This window comes from Tasmannia lanceolata, unplaced genomic scaffold (genome assembly GCF_043159265.1).
Source record: "Tasmannia lanceolata isolate RefF3 unplaced genomic scaffold, GAP_Taslan_0.1 ptg000016l, whole genome shotgun sequence".
Lineage (NCBI taxonomy): Eukaryota > Viridiplantae > Streptophyta > Magnoliopsida > Canellales > Winteraceae > Tasmannia > Tasmannia lanceolata.
In genome coordinates this window covers 16,953,478-16,979,912 of record NW_027518693.1, presented here as the reverse complement: position 1 = coordinate 16,979,912, position 26,435 = coordinate 16,953,478, and the positions used below count along the sequence as shown (strand labels likewise).

The 26,435-nt window shown below is 38.2% G+C and overlaps 2 protein-coding genes across 4 annotated transcripts; one reads left to right on the top strand and one right to left on the bottom strand.

The window, feature by feature from the left end:
• Window positions 1-1,748: 1,748 nt before the first annotated feature.
• On the bottom strand, window positions 1,749-21,535 carry LOC143848888 (uncharacterized). 3 transcript variants are annotated; one of them, XM_077357942.1, is made up of 7 exons: window positions 21,403-21,535; window positions 20,223-20,822; window positions 19,410-19,552; window positions 15,146-15,241; window positions 9,087-9,343; window positions 3,057-3,277; window positions 1,749-2,262 (listed from the first exon to the last, which is right to left on the bottom strand). In XM_077357942.1, the coding sequence occupies exons 2-7, from the start codon at window positions 20,574-20,576 to the stop codon at window positions 1,843-1,845; spliced, it is 1,491 nt and encodes a 496-aa protein (XP_077214057.1). In that variant the 5' UTR covers window positions 20,577-20,822; window positions 21,403-21,535; the 3' UTR covers window positions 1,749-1,842. The 3 variants fall into 3 exon arrangements, with proteins under 3 accessions (XP_077214057.1, XP_077214059.1, XP_077214056.1); XM_077357944.1 differs by having other exon boundaries at window positions 20,972-21,515; XM_077357941.1 differs by having other exon boundaries at window positions 20,223-21,515.
• A 944-nt stretch (window positions 21,536-22,479) lies between these two features.
• On the top strand, window positions 22,480-23,199 carry DSI-1VOC (dessication-induced 1VOC superfamily protein). The gene is made up of 2 exons (XM_077357443.1): window positions 22,480-22,645; window positions 22,734-23,199. The coding sequence occupies exons 1-2, from the start codon at window positions 22,524-22,526 to the stop codon at window positions 23,038-23,040; spliced, it is 429 nt and encodes a 142-aa protein (XP_077213558.1). The 5' UTR covers window positions 22,480-22,523; the 3' UTR covers window positions 23,041-23,199.
• The last annotated feature ends 3,236 nt before the right edge of the window (window positions 23,200-26,435 follow it).

The following is a 26,435-nucleotide window of genomic DNA, read 5'->3' as shown; positions in this document are numbered from 1 at the left end:
CTGCTAGGAATTTTCCAAATAATAGCCTTTTGAGTTTCCTCCCAAATCTCAAGAGAAAAGTGATAGTAAACTGGATTTTTTAATTCTACTTTACTTTTATTTGGAAATTGAAGTCTTTTACTTTCATCTGCTTCCACTTAATGTGCATCCAAACAAACTCAAGGGTCTATATGGATGCTCAGCATAGACTCGGAGAGTAGTGGAATAAGTAGTCAACAAGGAAGCAGGCATCGGATTTGCCTGGAGAATATTGGTAAAATTTATACGTCATGATTGATCAGTTAATAACGTCATGGCCTACGGATTTTGAGTCCAAAATTGATATTGACGTGAATGAACCAAATATGGAGGGATTTTTCATACATTGATGTCCTCCATTTGGATCTAGGATGTCACACCCAATGGACACGGTTTGGATCCACTTGATGTGCCAAAATCCTGTTCACTAACGTTCAGATCTGTAGGATCTATCCGATTTACGATCTGGGTCTGTTGACACCCCTAAGTCTGTTTGGTTGCACAAAAGCTGAGATAGCTTAGGGGTTTTGCTTGGCTTTTTGGTGCCCGTTAGAAGAAGAAAAAACCCGTGTTTGGTTGCCAATATAGCATTGAAAACCCTGGAGACTAATGAGACTACCAAGGATGCCTCTTGGTTAATCATTGCTTGTCTGCTGTTGAGCCCCCCTTGTCTCTTCCCAACAAAATTTAGGAAAAAACACAACAAAAATGGGGTTTTTTGCTTGGATTTCTTGGGAATGATGCAAAAAATACTCTCTTTTTTATCTTTTTCTCTTCTCTGTCTCTGTTGGTAATCAAACCCCCTACCATTACTCTACAAGGTTAACACTACACTGTGAGGTAAGTTCCAGGGAAATCCTAAGGCTTGTTTACTCAGTTCTGACTACTTAAACCAGTACCCTACAAGGTAAATACCTGCAACCAAACAGGTGATAAGAGAATCTGTTTCCCATGCATGAAATGTTTGTATACATTTAAAGCAGATTATGATATAATATGCAAATAATATATTGATTCCTTCAATATATTTGTTTCTTTCGTAAGCTATTTAAAAAAAACAGATTTTTTGGGTCAAATTTCGGAAAAACCGAAATTTCGACTGAAATTCCGAAATTTCGGCCAAAATAAATGACCGTTTCAGTTTTGGGTGATTTCGGTGTCGGTCTCCACCGAAATCCGAAATTGGTCGAAATTTAAAACCATGGATAAGATACATGCACAGTGCTAAAAAGGTTCGGATTTCGGTCGAAATTTAAAACCATGGATAAGATACACGCACAGTGCTAAAAAGGGAATTTTGGTAGAATCCAAAGAGGCCCTAACTAACTTTGCATCAGTGCTAAAACAAAAAAAAAGGATGTAAAGGAAGAAATGCAATGTATATCTGGGTAAAATTGCAAAGCCATTTCAGTAATATATACACACATGACATTGTACCAAAAACAAAAGAGTTGAGCGACTGCAAGCCAATTGACATGAATCAAACAAACAAAAACTGAATTTATTATATTTCTTTCGACGTAAAATGGGCATAAACCAAATTTTACGCCCATTTTAAAACTTAAAAATAGGCACACAAATTTGTTTTACACCAATTTAACGTCGAAAGAAACATAGCCTAAAGCCATAAACCACTCTATTTGCACTTACAGTACATGCAAAGTAAAAATTATTTTACGGAAAAATAGATTGAATTTAAAAACAAGTACATGTAATTGAAGGTAACTCCATCAAGCTAAAACGGTGCAAATGGCATGGCATAATACCAAAGGAATTGAAGGGAAAAATCTGAACATCGGGTTTCTGAATGAGCGACGGGCTTTCTCATAGTAGAAACAAAGAATTATCTGGATCATACACACCTGCTATCAAGGCAATGAAAACAAACAACATGAGGGTGCCTATTATAGCCATCCTCAATATCTTATCACAGTTACCACTGAAAGGAAGATCACTTAGATTAGGATCTCCAACCAAGTCATTGTCCAGAAAACTCCCATGTAGTTCAACACTTAGATTACGATCTCCCACCGAGTCATTGTCCAGAAAATTCCCACGGGGTTCGTTCTCAGGGGTTTCCTCGATTTGATGCCGATGGTTGCCTCCATGAAGGATCATCCTGCACTTACAACAAGTACATTTCCCCTCCAGAAACAATGGGAGCGCCTGAATATGCTCACAGAGATCCTTGTGGTACATTTCCCCGACAATGCATACTTTTTGCCGAGTCGTCGGTTTTAAAACCTGAGAAGGCCAAAGTAACAGTAAATCTAAAAGGGAACACATAATGAGCCAAAAAAAAAGGTGCAGGTTAGAGTTTGTATCAAGAATGGATGAGAGAGAGAGAGAGAGATGCTAGGGTTCTCTTCCTTTCTTTCCTCCTTTTTTTGTTGTTTTATTATTGGGTCAGATTGTCTTTGATACCATGTTAATGTGGATAAGGAAGACGAAGAAGAATGAGGGAAAATATGGAGTCTCCTTAGAGAGCTCCCATGTAATATCATAAATATATGTGTGTGTGTGCGCGCGCGCGCGCCCAAATTAGGGTTATATGTACAAAGACTATAATACCTATTAACTTACCAACTTCTCCAAAAGCTTAAGCTGTTGGAGAAAGGCGTTATTTATCTTTTATACTTTAACACTCCCCTGCATGTGTGGCCCACTTGGCAAATGCGTGGCACATGTAGTCTCACTTTGGGCTGACCATCCCATGTGGATTTTTGCTATCCGGGAGGTTTGAACTCGAGACCTTTGGCTCTGATACCATGTTAACTTACCAACTTCTCCAAAAGCTTAAGCTGTTGGAGAAAGGCGTTATTTATTTTTTATACTTTAACAAGACCCTTCAACAGTAGCCTAGGTTGGTCTGAGGGGATCTGCTTCAAATAAGGTCAATGTATTTTCTCTTCAAAATGTTGAGTCGGCCATCCTTATTTAGGATCAATGAGAAAACTATTCTCATCATCCTAAATTTGCCTAGAAATTACCAACAAAATGGAAATGTGTAAGACAATTTGAATGAGATTGGAACTTACTTGAATAAAAGTTTGTGCAATTACTCGAACAAGTGGAGGAAGCCGTATAACAAACAACAGTCCAAGACGATTTGGATAGTGATCTTGCACTAACCCAGAAAATGATCTCATCATTTGCATTGGAAATTTGATTGTAGATATACCTTCACAATCAATCAACACTGTAATTCGAGGATCTTCTACATTGACCAAATGCAGGACTCCATGTTCTATTTGGGATACTGCATGAGCAACAAAAATGTACCATATGTTAACAAATTCTTAATAAATCCTGATAATTATTTTAACTGAAAAACCAATAATAATTAAGATTTATAAGTGTAAAATACTCAAACTAGCTCAGCCTTTTTACAATTGTTTATAAATCAATAAGAGTTAGCTTTTTTAAGATAAAAAAATACCCAATAATTGGTGGATAAATGCCTTTGCACTAAGATAGCTATAAAAGCAATAATAAAAACCAAGAAATAACATCAATCTCCCTCGACCTGGAATATGGATGTCGTCCATGTCTAGCTTGCCAAGAATGATTTAGAGATTACTCTGAGGATCAACTTTGGGGAAAATGTTGACAAGCTAATCTTTTGACCTGACCTATGGAACCTGAATGGTCTTGGTCCCCACCTTCTCCCTAACAAAGTGACAATCAACCTCTGTGGTTTGTTCACTCGTAAAAAAATGGATTAAATCATAAGACAGTCAACTTAGTCTATCACCATGTGGAGGGTATCTATCAAGCCACAAAAGCTCATAAGATGCATGTGTTATAGCTTGCACTCAGCCCCGACACTATATTTTGGTAGCACAACCAATTTCTTGCTCTTCCATGTGATTGGGTTACCCCGGAAAGGTGCAATAGTCATATGCCAAACGGGGTCATAAGACCATGGAGGGATACGCTGGTGTACCCCACAATAGTCAAAAGCCTGAGTCCCTTCTCGAAATACTTGTGTCAATTGGGAGGGATTCCTTCAATACACTTTGAAGAGAGCTCCACTATTGTTCAACCATAATTGCTCGAGGAGGCTAATATGAAGAGGAACTCTAGAACGAGTTCCCTCCAACCTAGAGAGGAATAGATGCAGGAGAATCCACAAGAAGTGAGTCTCAAGGGCTGGGTTGGTGAGGTGTTTGAAAATGACAGATAGAAGCGGTCCAAACATTCTCCAATCCATTAGGTGTTAAAACACAAATGAAGTGAAGGTAAGAGCTCTTCCAACTGGGCTACATACATTTAAGGAGAGGTTTCAAGAAAGGGGGTTGTGGTTGTTAGATTGGTTACACCTTTGGAAAATATAATCAAATTGACCTTTGACAATAGCTCCTTTGATGCCGAAACAATAGGGAAGAAAATTAGTTCTTATAACTATGATTTCAAAAATGATATAGAACTATATGGAGAATAAGGATCCAAGCAATTCAACAATGAGACAACTCAATAATACTAATCGATCTATAGTCCATGATTTATTTAACAAAAATAATCAGATCTTGCCACTGAATTCAATGATAATATCAAGAACTAAAAGTCCATGAAAATCCTCCGATCCGTCTGTTGAATTCAAGATCGATTCAATCTATAATTCTAACAATTGAGAATGATCAAATCCAATTGTAGGATTTAAGATCGCATTCGATCACTTGAATGTTTAGCATGTTGAGTCTAAAGCATATTCCATAGGAACTTTTGAATCTTAAAAATAAAACAGAGAAGTTTATAACATTCAATGATTGAGATTAATCGATCAGGTCATTAGGTTCACCGAGTCTACCAACTTGGCGAAGGTTATAATGGAGGGTGATTCGCTTAATGTTATAGCGTGGCTTAAGGGAAACAAGTGTTTTCCTTCGCGATTCACTGCATGGATAGATGAGATCAAGGACCGGATTGGAGGATTGGAAGTGGCTTTTCATCATGTCAAAAGATCTGCTAATGCCGAGGCAGACAAGCTAGCTAGAGATGGGGTGGAAGGCAGGAGCTGGAGCTTTTTTATTTTCTCGTCCCTTAAGGGTTTTTATTTAGTTGTTTCCTATTGTTATTGTATTGGCCCGCATAGGTCGACCTTCTCGGTCGTCTGTGCTTTGTACTCTGTCACTATTTCTTTCATTAATGACATTATACCATTAAAAAAAAAAAATAGATCATTTAGCATGATTGGAATAAAAAAAATATTCCACGAGAACTTAAAATCTTAGAGTTGCAAAAATAGAGATGTAGTAAAGATGAGAAGAGAGATTGAATATTACTGTAGAAAATATAGATAGAAGGATAAATACCAAGGGCCTCACATCGATGGTCTACCTAGGACATCAAATCAAGATTGATGGAGAATTCCTTATCCATGGGTTGGACAAGCAAAGATTCAAAGTCTTATTCATCATAACATTTTATGGGAAATAGATGGGCCCTATATTTAAAAAATCATTTAAGTGATTTAAAAAGAAGAAGACAAAAACATCCTTATAGACTTAAAGTGACATAAATGACCCAATTAAAACCATATGACTAAAATAAGAAAGACACTTTTAACAATAATGGTGGGCTGCCTCACCAAGTTAAGCCTCTTCTCTGATTTGTGAAGGATGCGCACCCCCCCACCACCACCACATATCATCATCTACAGGGTTGGAGGCAGTTGCTTGGAAATGACATGAGAGAAGTGGTCAAAGCATTCTCCAATCAATTGGGTGTCAAAGACTCAAAGGAATGAAGGATGCAAAGGCAAAGGCAAGGACTCTTTCAACCGACCTGCATAGATTTCAGCGAGAGCTTTAAGGGAGACTATTAATGGAAGGCGATTCTCCCAATACATTTTCTTTGGCCACAAGGAGTGAGTAGCCAAGTCCCTTGAAGAACCACTAATATTCTAGATGAAGTTATGGATTTGGAAAGTGTAATTTTGCCACAAGCGGGTGTTTCTAGAGTAGAGTTGGTGGTTGGGAAAGATCTTCCCCTTTTGCAATACATATATTTCTCTTCAATTAAATTTTCAGATTGCTGAGTAGAAATAAAGGGCTTCTATTAAGGTTTGGAAACTTGATTCAGTTCAGTCCACCGTGGGCAAAAACTAGGATCTATCGGCCCATGAACTCAAACTTTTCTCCAAACTCTTGTAATAACCATTTTGATTTAGATCAATTCCTTCTAGAAGCAATTTTAATTTGAATTTTTCTTATAGATAAATATCCTTTGTATCTTTTATTCTTATTCAATTATTTGGAAATGCTCAAAGGAAGCAGCCTTTGTAGCCAGTTGATAGCCTAAAGCCTTATCACAATTCCCTCCTTAGTCATGTTGTAGCAATCAAATGAACCTGACTTCGGGACCCCAAAAAATATGGGAATTGAAACCAGTCTCAATATTAAAATTAGGTATCAATCAGCGGGTGAACTTCTTTGGAAAATCTGTTTAAAATTAGGTATTGATCAGCGAGTGTACTTCGTTGGAAAATCTGTGGAAATTCTCACATCCACAGTTTTTAGAGAACAACCGACTCCTGGTCTAATATAGCTTGAGCCTACTCCTAGTTCAAACAATCCACAAGAAGCCCAGCTTTGAAGCCCATTTCTACACTAATGCAAAGAGCTCATAAGAAGGGATAATTGAAATATCCTCTATTCAATGCAGTAAAGCTCTCCATTAAATAAATCAGTGCCCAATTGTGTGCCAACTTGGTCTAAACATCCATATTACCACTCAAACAAATGGGTGTCAATAGAGTAATATGGATATGGATTTGTGTCAACTCAAGAAAGCTTGATTAATTTGCTGAGTTTAAACTTAGACGATTAGGGAATAAAATCAAGCAAATAACAAGATACTGGTATACTGCCCTACTTAAATAGGAGGCAAAATATCGCCTTGTAATTGCATATATTCAGTTCCCAAATAATGTTATTCCCATTTACCAAGTGTCAGTGTTCAAATGCCTAATGATGCGGTCAACATATTAGAACAGATTCAGAGAAGATTCCTATGGGGCGGCTCGGATGACAAGCAAATACTTCATCTGGTTAGATGGAAGGAGGTTTGCAAGCCGATCAAGGCGGGTGGCTTGGGTATCGGAAAAGATGCGTCAGTAAGGCATTGTTGAGGAAGTGGCTCTAGAGAATTGGAGAGGAAAGAAACCATCTATGGACCAGAGTTATTGAAAATATGGAAGTGGGCCGAGGCAAATGGTATCAGAGAACAGTTTTAGACACAATGGAGTGACAGTATGGAGGGACATTTTGAGCCAAAAGCACAAGTTCAGTGATGGAATAAGATATATGGTCTATTCGGGTGAGAGGATAAGATTCTAGGTTGATAAGTGGTGTTCGAACGAGCCGCTTAATAATATATTTACAGATTTGTTCCTTGTAGGGGTAGATAAGGAGGTGCTTGTTAAGGACTATTTTGTGAGGGAGGCAGAAAAAATCTCATGGAAGATAAACTGGAACTTTTTTGAATGGGAGATGGAAAGCGTAGCAAGAATGCTGGATATGATGGAAGCTTGTTTCATCAAAAGAACTGGTGAAGACAAAAGGGTTTGGACCTGGTGCTCCTCAGAGATTTTCAATGCGATATCATTATATCATCAGCTCGTTCCTATCCCTGTACCATCAATCCTTGCCAGAGTATGGACCATCCCAGCGCCCTTCACAGTCTGTGCGCTTGGTTGGACAACCTTTCTTAACAAGATTCTTAGGTAGATCACCTGGGTAATCGTCAGATGTTTATTGTGGATCATTGTGCTCTCTGTGTGGAGTCAGGTAAATCAGTTGACCACATGTTTCTCTATTGTAGGCTAGCGAGAGAGGTGTGAGGCCGGATCTTGAGCAGATTTGGCATGTCGTGGGTGTTTCCGCTTCGGCTGATCGACCTCTTAGAGGGTTGATCCTATGTTCCCTGGCGATCAAAAGGAAAGACTCTTTGGAGTGTGGTATTGCTGGCGATGTTATGGGTCCTTTGGAAGGAATGGAATTCTAGGGTGTTTGATGGCGATGTAAAATCCGTGCAATTCATCTACATCAAGGTGATTGCATTAACCATATCTTGGGCAAGGATCCTCCCAAGCTTTAGATTAGTATCAGCTTATGAAGATGGGTAAGGATCCTCCCAAGCTTTAGATTCGTTTCAGCTTACGATCCGTGGTATGGATGGAGAAAGATATGATCTAGCAGTGAGCAAGTTTCGACACTCCGCCTTCCTCCCATCCAGTCTAGTACAGTTGTAGCTCGAGTTAGCTGTCTTTTCGATCGGAACCGTCAGACCCAGGAAAAATGAAATTCAATTTTGATGGATTCTGCTTGAGTAATCCCAGCCTAGCAGGAATAGGAGGGCTTTCGAGAGATGAGCAAGGTCCCACAAGATGGGCCTTCTCAGGCCCTATTCCAATCTTGGATTCCAATGAAGAGGAGGTGAGAACGGTGCTTCAGGTTATAAGAATCATGGAGTCCAACTGAATGTGATAAGATGGTTGGCGGGGACTCATGCTCGCCCATGGAGATTCACACACTGGTTTGATGAGATTCAGGAGAGAGTGATGGGAGCATCCATTTCTGTCAGGAATGTTAGAAGGTTGGCCGATGGTGAAGCGGATAGGCTACCTATGACGGGATTTGATAGGGAGGGTTTAGAGTTGTTTGATTTCCCGCCACCTTGAGTGTTCCTGTGTCAATGTATTTTCCTGGCTGTTTCCTCTGCTTTTCTTTGTATTGACCTTCTCGGTTGCCATTTTTCTTGTTCTCATCTAGATGAATGAAATTACCATTCAAAAATTATAATCTATTAACCATTAGAAATTATGCATGGATATAGTGTTCTCCCCATGGATTTAAATTTCAGTTTCAGTCCCTACCAAAACCGATTTTGTTTTTCAAATTTCAGTCATTTCGGTCGAAACTTTTACAATTTAGGTCAAAATGACCAAAGTTCGTCCGAAATCCAAAATTTTAAAACAATGGTTCTCCCAATGGTCCTAAAGATCCAGGATCTTACAAAAAGCTATTACCTCAAAATTTTAAAACAATGGTTCTCCCTACGCGTACCTACTGCTTGAGCAAAGCGAGGTCTATCATGAGACGCTAAATTTGAGCAAGCGAGTCCAAGGCGAATAATGAGGCAAGGTCGGAGCTTCACATCACAGCCATGCCAAAAGACTAAATGTGACCACATCTCTAGGTCTTGTGCTGAAAGAATATAATAAGTCTCCCTCCAACGAATAGTCCTCTTGATCGATGAAAGTAAGCGCGAAAAATCACCATTTGCCGCAGTATAGAATCTATGGAGGTCATCCTCACTAATCCTGCATAAATAATATTAGTTTATAGATATTGCAAAGCAAGTCTTCGAGGAAGGTTGATACAAGCATGCCATTTATAAATTTAAAAGATATAGCATAAGCTACATCAAATGCATATAATGATGGCTACGCAATAACAACAAAAAAAAAACAATTTAAATCCAACAGCTGAAGCACCTAGCCCTAAACCCAAGAATGTTATAAATTTAGGTGGGCTAACTGGGTTTTCCCCTCCACAAAAGTAACCATGATGGGTAGATATGTCACAAAGAGGTTCTGGACAATTTTCACAACTGTAATTTGTTAGTAAAAAATTGTTGAGAACATATACTATCTTTTTAAAACGGGCATCTTTTAATGTGTGGGCATGCCCATAGTGGAACAACCAAAATATCAAAAACGGGAATCCAAGCATTATTTGTGAAACAATGGGATCAAAAGATATAGTTACAAAACTATGGACTCAATGGTTATGACGTGTACAGAGATGGCCAAAACAATTTCTTCAGAATGTCAAGGGCTATGACATGTGTATCCTCAGTCATTTTTGTTCCTATTTTAGTGGTTCAGGCAACTGATTGTCTTTCCACTTGACTGTAGCAAATAGCTTATTGAAATAAAGAGAGGTAGGCAATGGAGGTTCACTAGTCTCTCATCTCCAAAATGCGAAATAGCGCTTACAACTTGGACTCCGACAAGAACTCAATCAAGATGAAACAAAGTCGAGTCGACTGAGTCAATGATTGACGCAGTCAATATTTCAATCACTTGGGCAAGTCAAACAAATTTTTGGTTTGATAGGTAGGGCCAAATTTGGACTCAGATGAGAATTTGGCCAAGGTAAAACCAATTTGACTTTAGCTGGTCAAGATTGACTTGAGGAGTTTTTAAACAATGATGTGGAAACTCCATTGAAGCTTTTAAAGATCAAGAAAAGAAGATTAAGATCCTCATAGGCCTTCATGGAAAATAATGTGTCAACGAATAAGTGGAAATATGATTTTCACGATTAACATCGAAGACTTTTTTCCTACTACATAGCTTTGGTTTGGGTAGCGAGAAAGATTCTTACCCAGCTAAATAACAGGCTCACCTTAAAAGGTGGGTTCCCTTCTGTACAAGATTGGGATCCGCAATAGAAAAGATCAAAAATCAAGTTTAGAATCATGAAGAGGTAAGTAATTGTATATCTTGAAAAGGGCCACCTTTATCAAATCTACCATAGCAAATTAGTCTATTACTATCTCTCATTGTTTAGGATCTCAGCTGATCAACTCAACTCAACTCAACTAAGCCTTTGTCCCAAACTAGTAGGGGTCGGCTAATGAATCCTTTAGAAAATTTTCATGAAGAAGCTGAAAGGATCCACCCAGCTCAAATTGACTAGGTCTAATCCTGACACTAGCATGGATCATTTTCTTCCGTTCTCTCCTATCAAAGGTCATGTTCTCTGTTATGTTCCTAGCCATCAAGTCTTTCCTCACTGTTTCTACCAAGTTGTTTTCGGTCTGCTCCTACCTCTTTTTACTACATCCACTTGGCACGAGTCACTTCTTCTCACTGGAGCATCCAAAGGCCTACGTTGGATATGCCCAAACCATCTTAAGCGGTGCTCTCTCATCTTCTCCTCAATTGGTGCCACCCCCACCTTTTACAGATGTCTTCATTTTTAATTCTATCTAACCTTGTGTGGCCGCACATCCATCTAAGCATTTGCATCTCCACTACATTCATCTTATGCACATGTTGCTTCTTGGTGGCCCAACATTCTGAGCCATACAGCATGGCTAGCCTTACAGCTGTCTTATTAAACTTTCCCTTCAACTTGGTAGGTATTTTACGGTTAGGATCTCGGCTGATACGCGAGATAAACTGCTCATAGATTTTCTATGATGATATTGTGCAATTCAAAAGACCAAGACAAAACAAGATCGAGGTCTTCATATAGAAATCGGCATATCCTTAGTTTTGGCTTTCCATGCCAAGGGATGATGGAGATCTACTACCAGTCCAGATGACATGGGTTCAATCTTCAAGGCTCTTAATTAGCAAAGAAACAAATAGATCAACTTAGTAGGGTGAATTTCTATTGGCTCAACAATATAGAAAACTTGAAAGTTGAGGTCATAACTCTCATAAAAAGGTCATAGATTTGAATTGGGTGATGGTCAGTAAATCCTCTTCTAGCTTGGTAGATGGCGTGGCAACAGAAGTCTAGCTAAGAGGTTTCCTTATCTGTGCAGAAGCTCCTTGAACCTAAAATATTTGTTTCTGATTATTTGGTTCAATTGGTCCTGGTTACATAATAAAATCCTATTGCATAAACAAGGATACTCTGTTATAGACTATGAAGCACGGGTACGGGTACGGGGTGCCGGTACGACACGACACGGTTACGTGGGTACGTGATTTGCCAAAAAAACGGGGTGCGGGTACGTTCGGGTACGCCGAATATAATAATATATTTTAATACTTTATTACATATTTATAAAAAAAAAATTAAAAAAATTGTAGAGCAATCAAATAACAATAACATCACCAAAATGGAAAATTCTAATATTACTCTTCATTTCTTAAGTGATTAAGTTCCATATTTCATAACATGAGGCATCAATACATCATTCATTAGAAAAAAAAGTCTGTCACCAGTGTGTTGACCAGTGCCTGACAAGATAAATAATTTTTAGAGACAAAATTATGAGATTTTTTTAACCGGACTTTTGGGATTTAATAATGTTTGGACAAAATAGATTTTATGAATTTTTAAAATTTGAAAAATACCCCACCGTTTGGAAGTTAAGAAAGTTAAAATTTTGACCCGACCCTTTTTCTTTGAATTTTGTACTAGAACTGGAGAGTTGACTTTTTTCCTTTTAGATTTGGGTGTTGAAACTATTTTTAATAAATCCAAAAGGGGGGTATTCCGTTATTTACATGTAAATCTTAAGTAAATGGACAATAAAATAGAGAGAAGTACAGGAGAGGAAAGAGAAGCAGCAGGAAGAAGCAGGACGTGTCGGGTACGCGTGGTGCGCACCCGACACGCAAAACTAGTGTTATTTTTTTAAAAAAAAGGGGGTACGTACCCCGGACGTACCCGCACCCCATACGTGTCGGGTGCGGGTGCGGGAGCCCCGGGAGAGTACCCGTGCTTCCTAGGTTATAGATTTGAATTTATGATTCTCCTTTGAAATCTGGAACTTTTTTCTATACCCCCAATTGGTTATAAATGAGATACCATTTGGTCTTATGATCCTAAAGGGCACTTTAAGCCAAGGTTGCGAGCGCAGGAAACGAATGCAGGAAGCAAAGGCTCCAAGGATGGTGGGAAGCGGAGAGCGCAAAGCGGGAAGGGTTGGGGAAAGCGGCAGGGAAGCGCGAAGGGAAGCAACGGGGAAGCGTGAAGGGAAGCTACGGGGAAGCGTGTTTGCCATTTTTGTGATTCCCATAAAATTAAAAAAGATGGGAAGCGGCGGAGAAGCGCGATTCCATTTTGGGAAAGCATGATTCCCAATGTTGGGGAAGCGCGTTTCCGATTTTGGGGAAGCACGTTTCTGATTTTTGGGAAGCATGTTTCCCATTTTTGGGAAGCGCGTTCCCCCCGACTCAGAAATGCGGTTCCCACTTTTTGGGGAAGCGTCACGATTCGGAATCGCGTATTGGGGAAGCGTGATTCCCCCTTTTGCTATGCGATTCTTGCTTCCTTGCTTTAAGCTATAATGGTTTTATTACTTGTGTTTGAATCTAAGAATCCCAACTCTATATGCTTCCACATAGAGATCTAAACCACCTCCTACATCCTACAGTTACTATGGCGGGAACTTTAATAGATGATTGATTAATAAAAAAGAAGACATCATTCAAAAAATATTCTAAAATTTTGTGCATATTTCTACTGAAAATTGTGCATATTCTTGTGTCCATGATGTACTCAAGTATGGAATTCCTTCTCACTCTTAACCTCTTAACATTTGTAGCAATATTTTGGCTTACAATTTAGCGAATTCCTAAGGCTCTGCTTTGTTGCACAAAGCAGGCATTTGAAGGGTATTACTTGGATTTTGGGTGCCACATCATCAAAAACCCCTGTTTTGTTGCCATTAGAGAAATATAATCCCTGGAGGCCACCAGGGATGTCTCCTGGCTGTCTCCTCCTTGTCTGGTGACATGTTATGCCATCAAACGCCCAACAAAATACAAGCATAAAAATTTCTTGGGATTAATGCTCTCTCTCTCTCTCTCTCTCTCTCTCTCTCTCTCTCTCTCTCTCTCTCTCTCCCTCTCTCTCTCTCTCTCTCTCTGGATTGGTAATGACACCCTCTGCCACTATTCTACGAGGTTGACAACAAAACACTACTTACCACTATTTTACGAGGTTAACTATGAGGAGACTCCAAGGATTGTCTTCTCCCTGCTGACTACTTCCACCACTACTCTATGAGGTAACTATCTACAACCAAATAGAACCTAAGGGGCATGGTACCACCACATGGGCAATGGAAAAAATGGTGCCATAATGAATCTTATTTTGTCAATTATTTCGATTAAATGGAAAGAAAGAAATGCTTAAATATTTTGACGTACCTATAATGCAATTTAACACATTATCATATAAGCCTTTGAAAGATCCTGAAAAAGGGTTTTCTTTAAAAAAAAAATTCTCAATTGGCTCAAAATTCACTTGATGTTTGCAATAACTTCTCTAAACTATGAAGATCAAAAGATGTATGGATGAATCCACAGAAGATTGGTTGAAGCCAAATTTGTTGTGTTCAGCAAAGTGTCTTCTAGAATCTAGACAAGGTAAAGATGTTAAAGGTATTGGATTTGGGATCATCACTGCCAGAGCCAGTTTTAGTTCCATTAGTCATTCTTATGCTAGCATACCTAGAAATTCATATGCCGTACAGGTAAAAGTTGTGGCAAGATGAAATGGTATTAAAATTCTTAATATGTCAAACTACTCAAGGATACAGATTGAAGATGAGTCGGCTCTTGTGATTAATTGGATTTGGGATTATCACTGCCAGAGCCAGTTTTAGATCCATTAGTCTTTCTTATGCTAGCCCAACTCAACTCAACTAAGCCTTTGTCCCAAACTAGTTGGGGTCGGCTCTTTCTTATGCTAGCATACCTAGAAATTCATATACCTAGAGGTAAAAGTTGTGGGAAGACGAAATGGTAGTAAAATTCTTAATATGTTAAACTACTCAAGGATAAAGATTGAAGGTGCGTCGGCTCCTGTGATTAATTGGAAGGAGAAGAATTTGAAATCCGAATGGCAGATCATAGTCAAGTTGAGAGAGAGAGAGAGAGAGAGAGAGAGAGAGAGAGAGGGGGAGAGAGAGAGAGAGAGAGGGAGAGATCATCTATTGGCTTCATTCTAGGCTGAAAATTTTCCACATCCATTGGGAAAGCCTCGTCCTTTTTGGCAAACTTTGGAATTCCTTATAACAATGTTTTGTAGTATACGCCCAACGTAAAGTTTTTTATCCTAATCCTTAACAATGTTCTGAAAATTTGTGTGCCTTTTAACCAAAATTTCACTTCACATGTTCTAAAAGAAAAGATAAAGATAAAGAGGTAGAAGTATAACAAACATTTTTACTAGCTAGTAAATTCTTATGTCTAGAAACTTCTGATCAAGTTTGAAAAAAGGAACAAGAGGTAAAAGCAAAACGAACATTTTTACTAGCTAGTAAATCCTTATGAATAGAAAATTCAGACCAAGTTAGAAGCATAATCAAATAAAGAACAAAATAACATAAAGGAATTCTTTACACATCCAAATTACAGCGTAATCACCTTTCAGGTAAAGTAATTCCTTGCTTTTCCAATTCCTCGTGAAGTTGTAGCAGCCAATTTTCAGACACAGTGTTCTCTGGCGCTTCAGCTGATATCCTGAAAGGCACATGTGATCATGAAAATCATTACAAACCATCTTGCATCAAACTAATATTTTGCTCTTGGAAAAGTAGACAAGGCAACAAAATAAGCTGATTTGATATGGCACCCAATCTAAGGAACAGACTTGAAGGACAAGTGCTCCAACCATAAATTGTCATGACAACTTTTTGCACATCATTAAGCAATTGAATATGTTAAGCAAAATACCATAACAAGCAATTGGATCTCCAAGCTTTCGAACTCTTCGACAAGTCTCAATAATTATTCATCTCTTATCAAAAGTAGGCATCCAAACCAGTATTTGATACCCACTGATACATGACCAAAAGGGAAGCTAGGCCTTGTAGTTTTGATACCAAACTAATGTACGACCAATGTTGGAGGGATTTTTTATATGAAATTGAAAAACATTGAAAGTGTGGTAAAACTGGTTGTGGGCAATTTTTTTTTTTTTTTTTAAATGATGCAGGAATTAGTCGTAGGCAATGATTTCAGCGAAGGACTAGGTTCAATTCTAATAGGGCTCAAAATAACAGACCTAAGCTATATATGATGTAACAAGGATGAAATATGGTTACTAGTGTGATTTGAATGCAATAAGAATAATGAATCTTAATCTAAATTGATTGTGGGGTTGGAGAAGAATACCTAAAAGTAGGTTACCTAGTGCTCAGCTTCAACAATTGCTGATTGTTCTATCTTCTCAATTCTCTCAGTTGGATCTCCAATCTCTCAAACTCTTCAACAAGTCTCAATAACTATTCATCTCTCATACCGAACGTCAGTCTTCCCTTTAAATCCTGCTACTTTGAGTAGGCATCCAGACAAGTATTTGATACCAACGGATACACGACCAAAAGGGAAGAAGGCTAGGTCTTGTACTTCTGATACCAAACTAATGTAGGACCAATATGGGAGAGATTTTTGATAGAAAATTGCAAAACACTGGTCGTGTGGGAAAACTGGTTGTGGGGATTTTTTATTTTTTATTTGGAATGATGCGGGAATTAGTTGTGGGCAATGATTTCAGCGAAGGACTAGGTTCAATTCTAATAGGGTTCAAAATAACAGACCAATGCTATCTATGATGAAAATACGGTTAGTTATGCGATTCAAAAGCAATAAGAATAATGAACCCGATTTTCAAAAAAAGAAAAGAAAGAATGAATAATGAACCCAAATCTAATTTGATTGTGGGGTTAGAGATGAATACCTGAAACCCTAGATAAGCAAAAGGTAAAATATAAAATAAAAGAACTAGAAGATTGATAACATAGGTAACAAGTAGATAAATAGAACAATAGAGAGAGAAAAATGCTTAGAGATTAAGAAAGGATAAGTCTGTTAGCATCTCACCAACAAAACCCTAGGCATCGCACCATGGAGAGTAGACATCACATCCATGATTTTGCAAATGTTTGCATAAAACTGTAGGCCTTATATATTTTGAAAGAACAAACACACAAATGTGTGTGCTTCTCAACGACTTATAGAGACTGATCCCTATCAGATTATCTGCCTGTAAAATGCTGATAGAGATTTGACTCATCACTAACGTGATCATATGACAAAAAAATCCTTATTGGAAATCAGCCGACTTATCTAATGAAATCTGTTACATACGGTGTTAGGAAACTGAGAATTCCCCGAACTAGAGTAATTGAAAATGCTTTTTTATGTCTCTAGAAAGAAAGAGAAGGAGAAAAAAAAATGAAAACTGAGATATGAGTTAGGAAACAGCAAACATCTATTATGATGTCTATAGACAAGTAGTGTGCCCTTGTTAAGCATTTCATGGACTTGTTCAAGATGCTGCTACAATAATGCCAGGGGCAAAAAATATCTTGATCGTTCAAACAAAAAAGCAATTTCGTGTCCCACTCTCAGGCTAGTGAATCCAAAGGGTATACAAGAAAATCTTGATTCTCCATAATGTTCTGAAGGGATTTTGGTTCCTCATCACTATAAAGATTATTCAATTTGGACTCTGGATCCTAGTCATTTTAGGTCTGTGTATATTTTCAGTTTTAGTCACACTCTTGTTTATTACTGATTTGTTTGAATAGGAGTATTAGCTTTTATTGTAGTTAATAATACCAAGGTAATTGTGTAAAATTGTATTGTAGAAATAGGGACTAAAACTTCTCCACATTGCCGGCTCCTGTGTCCTTCTTGGGGAATTATCTATATTTAGCCTACACTTTGAATTTATTGCTGACACACGTGTCGTGTCGACACTTGTAAATGTACTGATAGAAGTGCGAAACTTAATTGTGTGTTTCAACACGTTTTTTACCAGGTCAAGTGTGACATTAAAGGGCGGCCCAGTGCACGAGGCTCCCGCCATTGTGTACATCTAGCCCTCAAGTGTGACATTATGTTTTATTATTGATTACCGTGTTTACCTCATTTATCATTAACTCTTCTTTTAGTTCTTATTTAACTAATTTTTGTTGTTATATCCTTTCCACTAAATCTAAAACTCTAAACAAACTCGAGAGAGAGAGAGAGAGAGAGAGAGAGAGAGAGAGAGAGAGAGAGAGAGAGAGAGAGAGAGAGAGAGAGAGAGAGAGAGACTCTCTATTTTACCCGTGTCCCCATTTCTAAATTTTGGAGGGTTGTCGTGTCCTCTGTATCGACACGCGACACTCGTGTCCGTGTCCACAAATCATGGGGAATTATATAATCTGACCTTATTTTCAAAGTTTTATGGATGATGGGGAATATCTATCATACATAAATAATTACGCAGACGAGATTTGTGGTCATTTGAAAGTGATAATTTGTGAAACCAATTAAAACGTTAAGCATCTACCATTGTATCCTAGATGCCAATGCTAGTATGCATAACACTGTGTTCTGCGATATGATTATGATGTGGATTTCTTCTTCCTTTTTTGAACCCATGAGAATGTAATTTACTAAAAGCCACAAAAGATTACAAAGACAGACTTGTCCAATAAAATAGACAACAATAACTAAACGTCGGTCTAGGATCCCAATATATAATTACATAAAAAGAAACCCCAAATTGGCAAGTCTGTTGGCTTCTGAAATATTTTTGTTAGACAACAATAACTAAACGTCGGTCATAGGATCCCAATAGATAATTACATAAAAAGAAACCTCAAATTGGCAAGTCTGTTGGCTTCTGAAATAATTTTTGTTAGAGTGAATGGACTCAAGTTCCTTGAGTTGTGAGGATAAGAATCCATATTAACTATTAATCTGATAGCCAAGGAGCAATGGATCCTTTTTCAACCAAAGGGTTGGGAGAACATAATGATAGAAATCTCAGACCAGTCCGTAATGCCACCACCTCTGTATTGATTGCCTGAGCTTGGCGTGCATCAGCAATTGAATCAGGCCATCTTTTATTATCAAGCTAATAAAGCCAGTGATGTGCTCCTTACCCTCTTGACCATGGGTTTGATATTTCATCAAATTTAACTTGTTCCAACCTGTGGAGGGAGCCTACTAAGGATCAAGAAGTATTGTAAATGACATACAACATCCAATCCAGTGTTGGGATACCTTAGTCATGGAACTACAACAAGAATGAAGTATCTCTTTCTGAAACTTCAACACTTGTTTCTTTTTTTACTCCTCTTACTACTTTTTGTTGGTGTATGATTTATACAGATCCCTTGTGCTCCGTTCTTAACACTAATTCCTCTTTTTACTCTTACTACTTTTTGTTTGTATAGGTTTTATACAAATCCCTCATTCTCCGTTTATCTCTTTTTGAAATCTCAACAATAATTCCTCTTTTGTCTCTCCTCTTACGACTTTGTGTCGGTATAGCCTTTATACAAATCCGTCATGCTCGGTTCTTTCCACATAACCTGTCCTACTGATGAAGTAAAACCGCCACAGAAATTGAGTTTTTCTGTTGCCTACAGGTTTACATCAAAGACAAGGAATTCAGCACACACAAGTGACTAAATATGTGAAATATATAGAAGATCATTAAACATGGATAAATATGAACTATGCAAGGATGATTCATCCATATTGCTACAATGAGTACAAGTTATCATTGAAGCATTCTTCCTTTTAAAGAGTTGATTGCCTGTCAACTCTTTTCCTTTTAGGAGAAGCCATAGAAATGCAAAGCTTTAGATTAGGGCTTCAAAGACCTAGAGAGAGAGAGAGAACATACCACATTTCGGAAGTTGACTCTCCATCAGGTGACTCAGGACATGGTTCACACTCATCCATACTCCCTGAGGTCTCTTTACAACAGTCTGACTGATTAGAGAAAGCTGTCGCAATTGAGAGGAACAGCAATGGCCGGGAAAGTTTCTGACAAACTAACATATATCAGAACTAAGGATGCAAATGATCACAAACTGACAAACCTAAAAAGCAATGAGATTTTAAGCTATAATGCATGGAAAAACTTATTCATTAATAGTGGTAGATGAAACACCGCCTACTTAAGGCATCAATGTTTTAAGAAAAAATAAGGAAAACGATAGACTAGTGACGGAAAAGAAGCTTCAGAGGTATCTGTTCAAAAATGGAATAGAAATTTCCTGAGGTGCAATCTGCTCTCTGATGAAGGGGAAATTCAATTAAATGTGATTGGAGTTTTAATGAAATCCAAGAATTGAAAGGTGCCGATAACAATGTTATATAATTCACACTGATCTAATGTCAAGCGACATTCTTCCTACGGACATGACTACCAACGTGGGTGATGTTAGGTTGGCAACGTTCTTTTCTGAGGAAGCTAGTTCATGACGCACATTAAAACATATAGAATAAGGTATGCTATGCCTTAAGAATCACCCTTTGTTCTTTTGTTTTCTCTTAGTGAAAGTTTAGCCAAAGACTTCTTATTTTCTATTGGTAATCCCTTCCGTTTAGTGATTCCTTATCTTTCTTTTGGTAACCCATTATAAAGTAATCATTCAAAGAAAAATGAACAAGTTGAACTTGAAACTTTCAATATATAAATGAACTAACAAACCTGCATGCCTTCAACTAATGTCTTGAAGGGTGCCCATCTCTGAATCCATTTAAATGGCGGATAGCAAAGGACTTGCAATGCCTGAAGACCCTGCCATATGAATGGACACCTTGCTCTGGAGAACCTTCGCAAGATCTCTAGAGATGCAACTTTAAGCAAAAAGAATACTATCTGATCAGCAGACCCACCTCCTAATTTAGCATGCTTCAGAGAAACCAAGTTCTTGAATGTCCTCCGCAGAAAATCCTTTGGGGTGGATGCAACTAAACATTGTTTGGATGCCTTCCCAGAAGAAACAATGCTTGATACTCCCAAGTTGTCGCTTGATCCAGACACATGTGTAGAGTCTCCCATTAGAATGAATCACTAAACCTTCAATTTCACATTCTCAAGCATTTGGAAACATGGAAATTTGAAAGATCACAAACAGTCCATACAGCAACTGTTCTAGACTTTTAGCCTTGTTGGGTAATTTATTTAGTGTTGGGTATACATCTGGGATTACAAGATTGGCAGAAACATAAAAAAAACTGCTGAAGATCTCCAATTTATAGAGTGCACTGAAAGATGAGCTCAATCAAAACTTGTATGAACCTTATCCTGCAAACACCAATATCAGTACCGGCGTGAATTTGTATTTACACCCTGATGCTAGAACAAAGTTTACATAATTGTCATTATAAAGACTACAATGAAAACTTTATAATTATAAAATCAAACTTCTAATAAAGAATTAAAACGAAGCTTACAATATTATTTGTGCTAACATCAATCAACCAAAAAACTTCTCATCCTGGCATCTTTCTGTGCTATTATATATAAATTAAACACACAACAAAGATGGGAATGCATAAAGATTTCAAATGACAATATTGCCATCCAGTAAATAACTAAATAACAAACAAGGGTTTCTAGGATACTTTTGTGATTGAATTTTAACATCATATGTGAGGCTATGTTTCCAAATCCGATGATGGGCACTATTCAAATCCAATCTAGAGTGTTCAAAGTTCAAACAAAGGGTTCAAATCCAAATCCCATTCCAATCTAGAGTGTTCAAATCCGGATACCAGATTTCATCCTAGGGTTTAAATCTAATTGCTAGTTCAATCCCAGAGGATTCAATCCTCGGAACGAGAAGAAATGCAGATCAAAGAGAAGAAAATCTAAATTTTATCACCTCCATAGAAAATCTAGAAATCTCTCTCACATTTCAAGATCTTCAATCTTTCGATCCGCTTTTACGCAAAAGAAGAAAAAAAAAAGGAGAAAAAAAGTCCTAAAAAGAAAGGAAGAATATCAGAGCTTTCCAAATAGGGAGGAAAATTGAAAATTATTCCAACGAAGGAATAAGGGACCCATCATGTGACGTGGCACGGACGACATTTTGGGGAAACATCGAACCATCGGAAGTGTTTGTGTCAATCTTGAACGTCCACGTGGCGATTGTGTAGTGAACACAACCGTTCATCGAGTCGGCCCCCACACAGCAGGTGCTTGTGTGTGACTTGCCAAAAATCGTAACAGCAACGGTCAAGCAATCAGCTTAACCTTTAGCCATAACTATGTGCACCATAATAGGACATAGTAAACTCTCATGGACCGTAAAATTTAAAATGGTTAGCTATCTAGACTTATAAAGTAGTATAGTTGGGGCTCTCATAATTAATGCTCCATAAATTTATAATCTCTTATATTATAGATCAAGAACCGACATTGTTTCTACGTTGGTAATTTATAATCTCTTATTTCTAATACTCTTAGGTCCTGTTCGTTTGGGATTATGATAACTGATTGTGAGCCCTAATTGAATATTGGACTCAAAATGAATGTAATTTGAGTCCAATATTCGAACTGTTGGCTCACCATCGGTTGTCATAATCCCAAACGAACAGGGCCTAAAATCCGAAATGTGTCCATAATTCCTAATAATGTGTCTAGATCATGGTTTTAACTTTCAACCGAAATCCGAAATTTCGAATTCTGGCCTTTACCAAATTTCGAAAAATGAATTAAATAAGCTTTTTAAATTATTGAAATTTCATGGGTCCAAAACCGGTACCGAAACCGAAATTTTAAACCATGGTCTAAATCGTGTCCGTTTAATTTCGGATGCGGACTGTGTGGCATGTCCACGAGGCAGTTTCATAGCCAATGTAACGTGCATGCAAGCCACCTCTCACCCTCTTTCGTCACGAAACCCCTCTTTCGTCACGAAACCCTCTGATGTCTTCATATATAATACACATAGAATCATTCAGCATTCAAAGCAGAGGAGTTAAAAAAAAGGAAGAAGGAAGAATGGCTAATCTAAGCCCAATTCTCGGCTACACTGTAGTCTACGTGAAAGACGTAGCAAAATCCGTAGACTTCTATGCGAAGGCCTTCGGCTACAAAGTCCGTCGATTAGATAACTCTCACAGGTACATACATATATCTCCACCCCCGAAATTTGATATTTCCACCCCCTTTTCTTGGCATTTGTATTATAATATGGGTTTTGTTTTGTAGGTGGGGGGAACTGGAGAGCGGGCAGACGACAATCGCTTTCACGCCGATGCACCAACGGGAGACGGATAGGATTACCGGATACGTACAAACTCCGACCGGGAATACGGAGAGGGCCCCAGTGGAGCTGTGTTTTGACTATGGTGATGTGGATGGTGCGTACAAGAGGGCGGTGGAGAATGGGGCGGTGGGGGTGAGTGCACCGGAGGTTAAAGAGTGGGGCCAGAAAGTGGGGTATGTTAGGGACATTGATGGTATGGTGGTTCGCATGGGGAGTCATGTTAATCCTACTTCACCTTCACCTCGCTGATGCCCTCATGTTAAGGTCTAGTTATGTGGTTATTATGTGGCCTACTTTTGCTATTTTGTTGGATATGTGTGTTAGTTTTGTGTCATTGAGTGGTGATGCAGTAATAAAAACAGTGGATAAAGAGAAGTGTGACGCAACCACAACCACTCTTCTTGGCTTGCTCTTGGTCTTTATGAGATAATTGGTCTCATGGCATGGGACAAGAATGCTAATTTGTTTTGTTTCACACATAACACATTGGGAATGAATTCATGGATCTTGCCTAAACCACAACCAATGAATTAAATGAATGATACAAAACTTGAGCCTATGTAGCTGCTTTCTCATGCAACAGACACTCCGTGGAATGCCTTCTCCCTAGCAAATCCCTTATTAGATACTATGAATTTTGTTTGGGAAGTGATAAATCCCTTATTAGATACTATGCAAAATCAGCCCCTCCCCGGTCATTGATACACTGCTGCTGGGGTGTCCCAAGTAATCAAAAGGGGCGGATTTATCACTTCCCATTTTGTTATTACTTACATATTTTTACCATGGATATATTATATTCTATGAATTTTGTTATTACTCACATTTTCAGTGAATGTAGTCTTCTAGGAACGATTATTATTTGGGACTAATAAGATAGCGGGGCCATAGGTTCGAGTCCTGTCACTTGATGTGGCGTCCAATATGAAATTGGAATCTCAAATGAATACCAACCGACCCATCTCTCCCTTGTCTTTGTGGCCTAACCTGCCACCATAATTCCTTCTTCCGTACCATAAGGGTTCTCTCTTTGGTGTTTCTTTTTTTCCGAAAATTGTGTGTTTTCTTTGTTGTTGCTATTGCCGAGGTTTGTTACTCTCTTAGCTTAGAGGTTTCCTCCCCTCTTCGAAGTGTGCCTTACAGGTTTATTGATTATTTGCCTTCCCATGGATCATATTTTTCCATCATCTCCGTCTCGCTTTTCTCCCTCAAGCCTTTCTCCTACTTCTTGTCTGGCTTTTGTGATCAGATTCTTTTCCATCATACTATCTGTTTCATCAATTCCTTTATTTGTTTCATTATTGTAAATATATTTATCGATAAGATTTTTTGTTGATTAAGGAAAAGTTGTGTGTTAATCCTCGGAATGTTAATGGCACATAAAAAGATATTATGTATATTCTTTCAATGAAATATTTTATAAAATATTGCGATTTACGTATTAATCGACAGCTTCCATTGAGTCTCTGCACCTATCCTTCTTTTGACTTTGCTTTATGAACCCTTGTTTTTAGAAAACAGGATTTGGCTCAGGATTTCCCGCATAGGAAAGAGCCTCAGGCAAGGTATCATCAGGAGTAATCTTCTTGACCCAAAGGAAGCCTCTGTTGTTTTATCGGAGACTACGAAGCCTTGGACAAGGCTTTTTTAGGACAGGTAAGGGCCAAAAGAGAGGTTTTCCTATTATCGAAAAATCAGTTTCAGTAAGAACTAGCACTAGACTTCTTCCCCCTCTCCACTTCTCCTCTCTCCTTTTGTTTGTGCTTCCACCCGGGCTTTTCATTCTGTTTTATAGAGACCCGAGGAAATGAGTCTAATAATTAATGTAGAAAGGTGAGGCATCATACGGAATCCAAAAAATCCAGGATGACTTCTGCATCGGGGAGGGGGAGGGGGAGGCTCTCGAAACCAAACGAGACAATGCTGAGGCGCTTAATAGATCGATATGAACATCATGAGCTGTCTACTAATAAAACCAGCTGTTGTTGTTTCCTCCTTCTCGGTTCCTTCTTCCATAACACGAGCTCGGAGAAGGAAGAGATAAGAGGGCCCTATGGAGAATGTGGTCAGAAATCCATAATAGAGTCCGACCACAACAACCGAATTGATTATTTTCATGCATAAGGATATTAGATTACCTAGTATAAAAGATTTCAAAATCATCATAAACCTCCATTTTTCGTTTCTTATTTTCTATTGCAATTTCTCGATTATTATATGATGATTTCATTATGGTCAACAAAAAGTATGTGCCAAGATACTTTTGTAAATGAAAGAGGTGTAAATAGACTAGACTTTAAGGTACGGCGATTGGATTGGCAGTCAAATGTTCTAAATTTATTGAGCAGAGAGAGCCTTTTTCGAAATTGAAGATAAGAGAAGATAAGATATTGAAAACTAAAACATAGTGAAAGTCAAGTCAGAAATCTAAGCAGAAGAGAGCAGCACAATTTGGTAGAAGATGTTCCTGATTTTCAATACAAAGAAAAGAAAGTTCGCCTTCTTTCTTGGCAGGGCTTAACAGCGCCTTCCCATGCGATATGCGAAATTGAGCGGCCCTCATTCAATGTTGCCTGAAGGTAGTCTTTCTAGGAACAGTTATTACTCACATTTTCAGTGAAGGTACCAGGAACGGCCAGATACGCAGATTTTAGAATCTAGGTTTTAGCTTGAAAATAGTGTAAAAGAGGGTCATGATCAAGCTGCTGGTATGCTGTCCAGGCAGCGTTTCTAGGATTTTAAGAAACCCATGTTTTAGAAATCTCTCCCGCATCCTGAGATTTCTAAAACCTGGAAACTTGGGATGCTGTCCAGGCAGCGTTTCTAGGATTTTAAGTAAGAAACCCATGTCTTAAAAATCTATCCCGCATCCTGAGATTTCTAAAACCTGGAAACTTGGGACGATCGCCTGCTCTCTTTATGTCGGAAAGAAGGGCTAGAAATCAGAAAACGAGGCTGCTCTCTTTCGTCTCTTCTCTCCCGACTACAATTTTGAGGAAATCGAGGATTCTAAAATCCGTGCATCCAAACGGCCCCTAAATAATGTCGTGTTTTTTTCTTTTGTAAAATGGATTTTGTTTTTCTCTCAACGTATTTTGATGGGTTAAGAGGCAATATTTTATTTCTTCCGTACCAATTATTCCTTATCAATAAAATTTTATTATTCCTTATTAATAAAATTTAAGGTTCTTAAATAAATTCTGAGTTAAAATTTGAAAAAGATGCTTTAAAGTGGCCATCACCCATTACATTTTTTTCATTCGATGTGCAAGTAGGAAACAATTTCTAACTAATCCCATTTAAAAGAAAATGAATCGGGAAACAACGGATGTGCAAAAAGGAGAGAAGTCTGAGTGGGTGAACAATCACCCCCATGATAAAAACTGATATCAGTTTGTGGGTACGGCATGCATGTGAAATTGAGACCGTTGATCTTGTAGACCATCATCAAGCCACTCCATGGTCCTGATCTCACCTGGCAAAATACAGTATCAATCAATTGGGTCTTCTATGTTAAAAGAATGGGTTTGGTGTTTGGTTAATTCATATCCTATGAATTTTTCTTCCAAAATTGTAAGTAGCCACCGTTTTCTGCGAAAATTGAAACCCTGCTAGACCTTGAAATTCTATTTTTTTCATGGAAT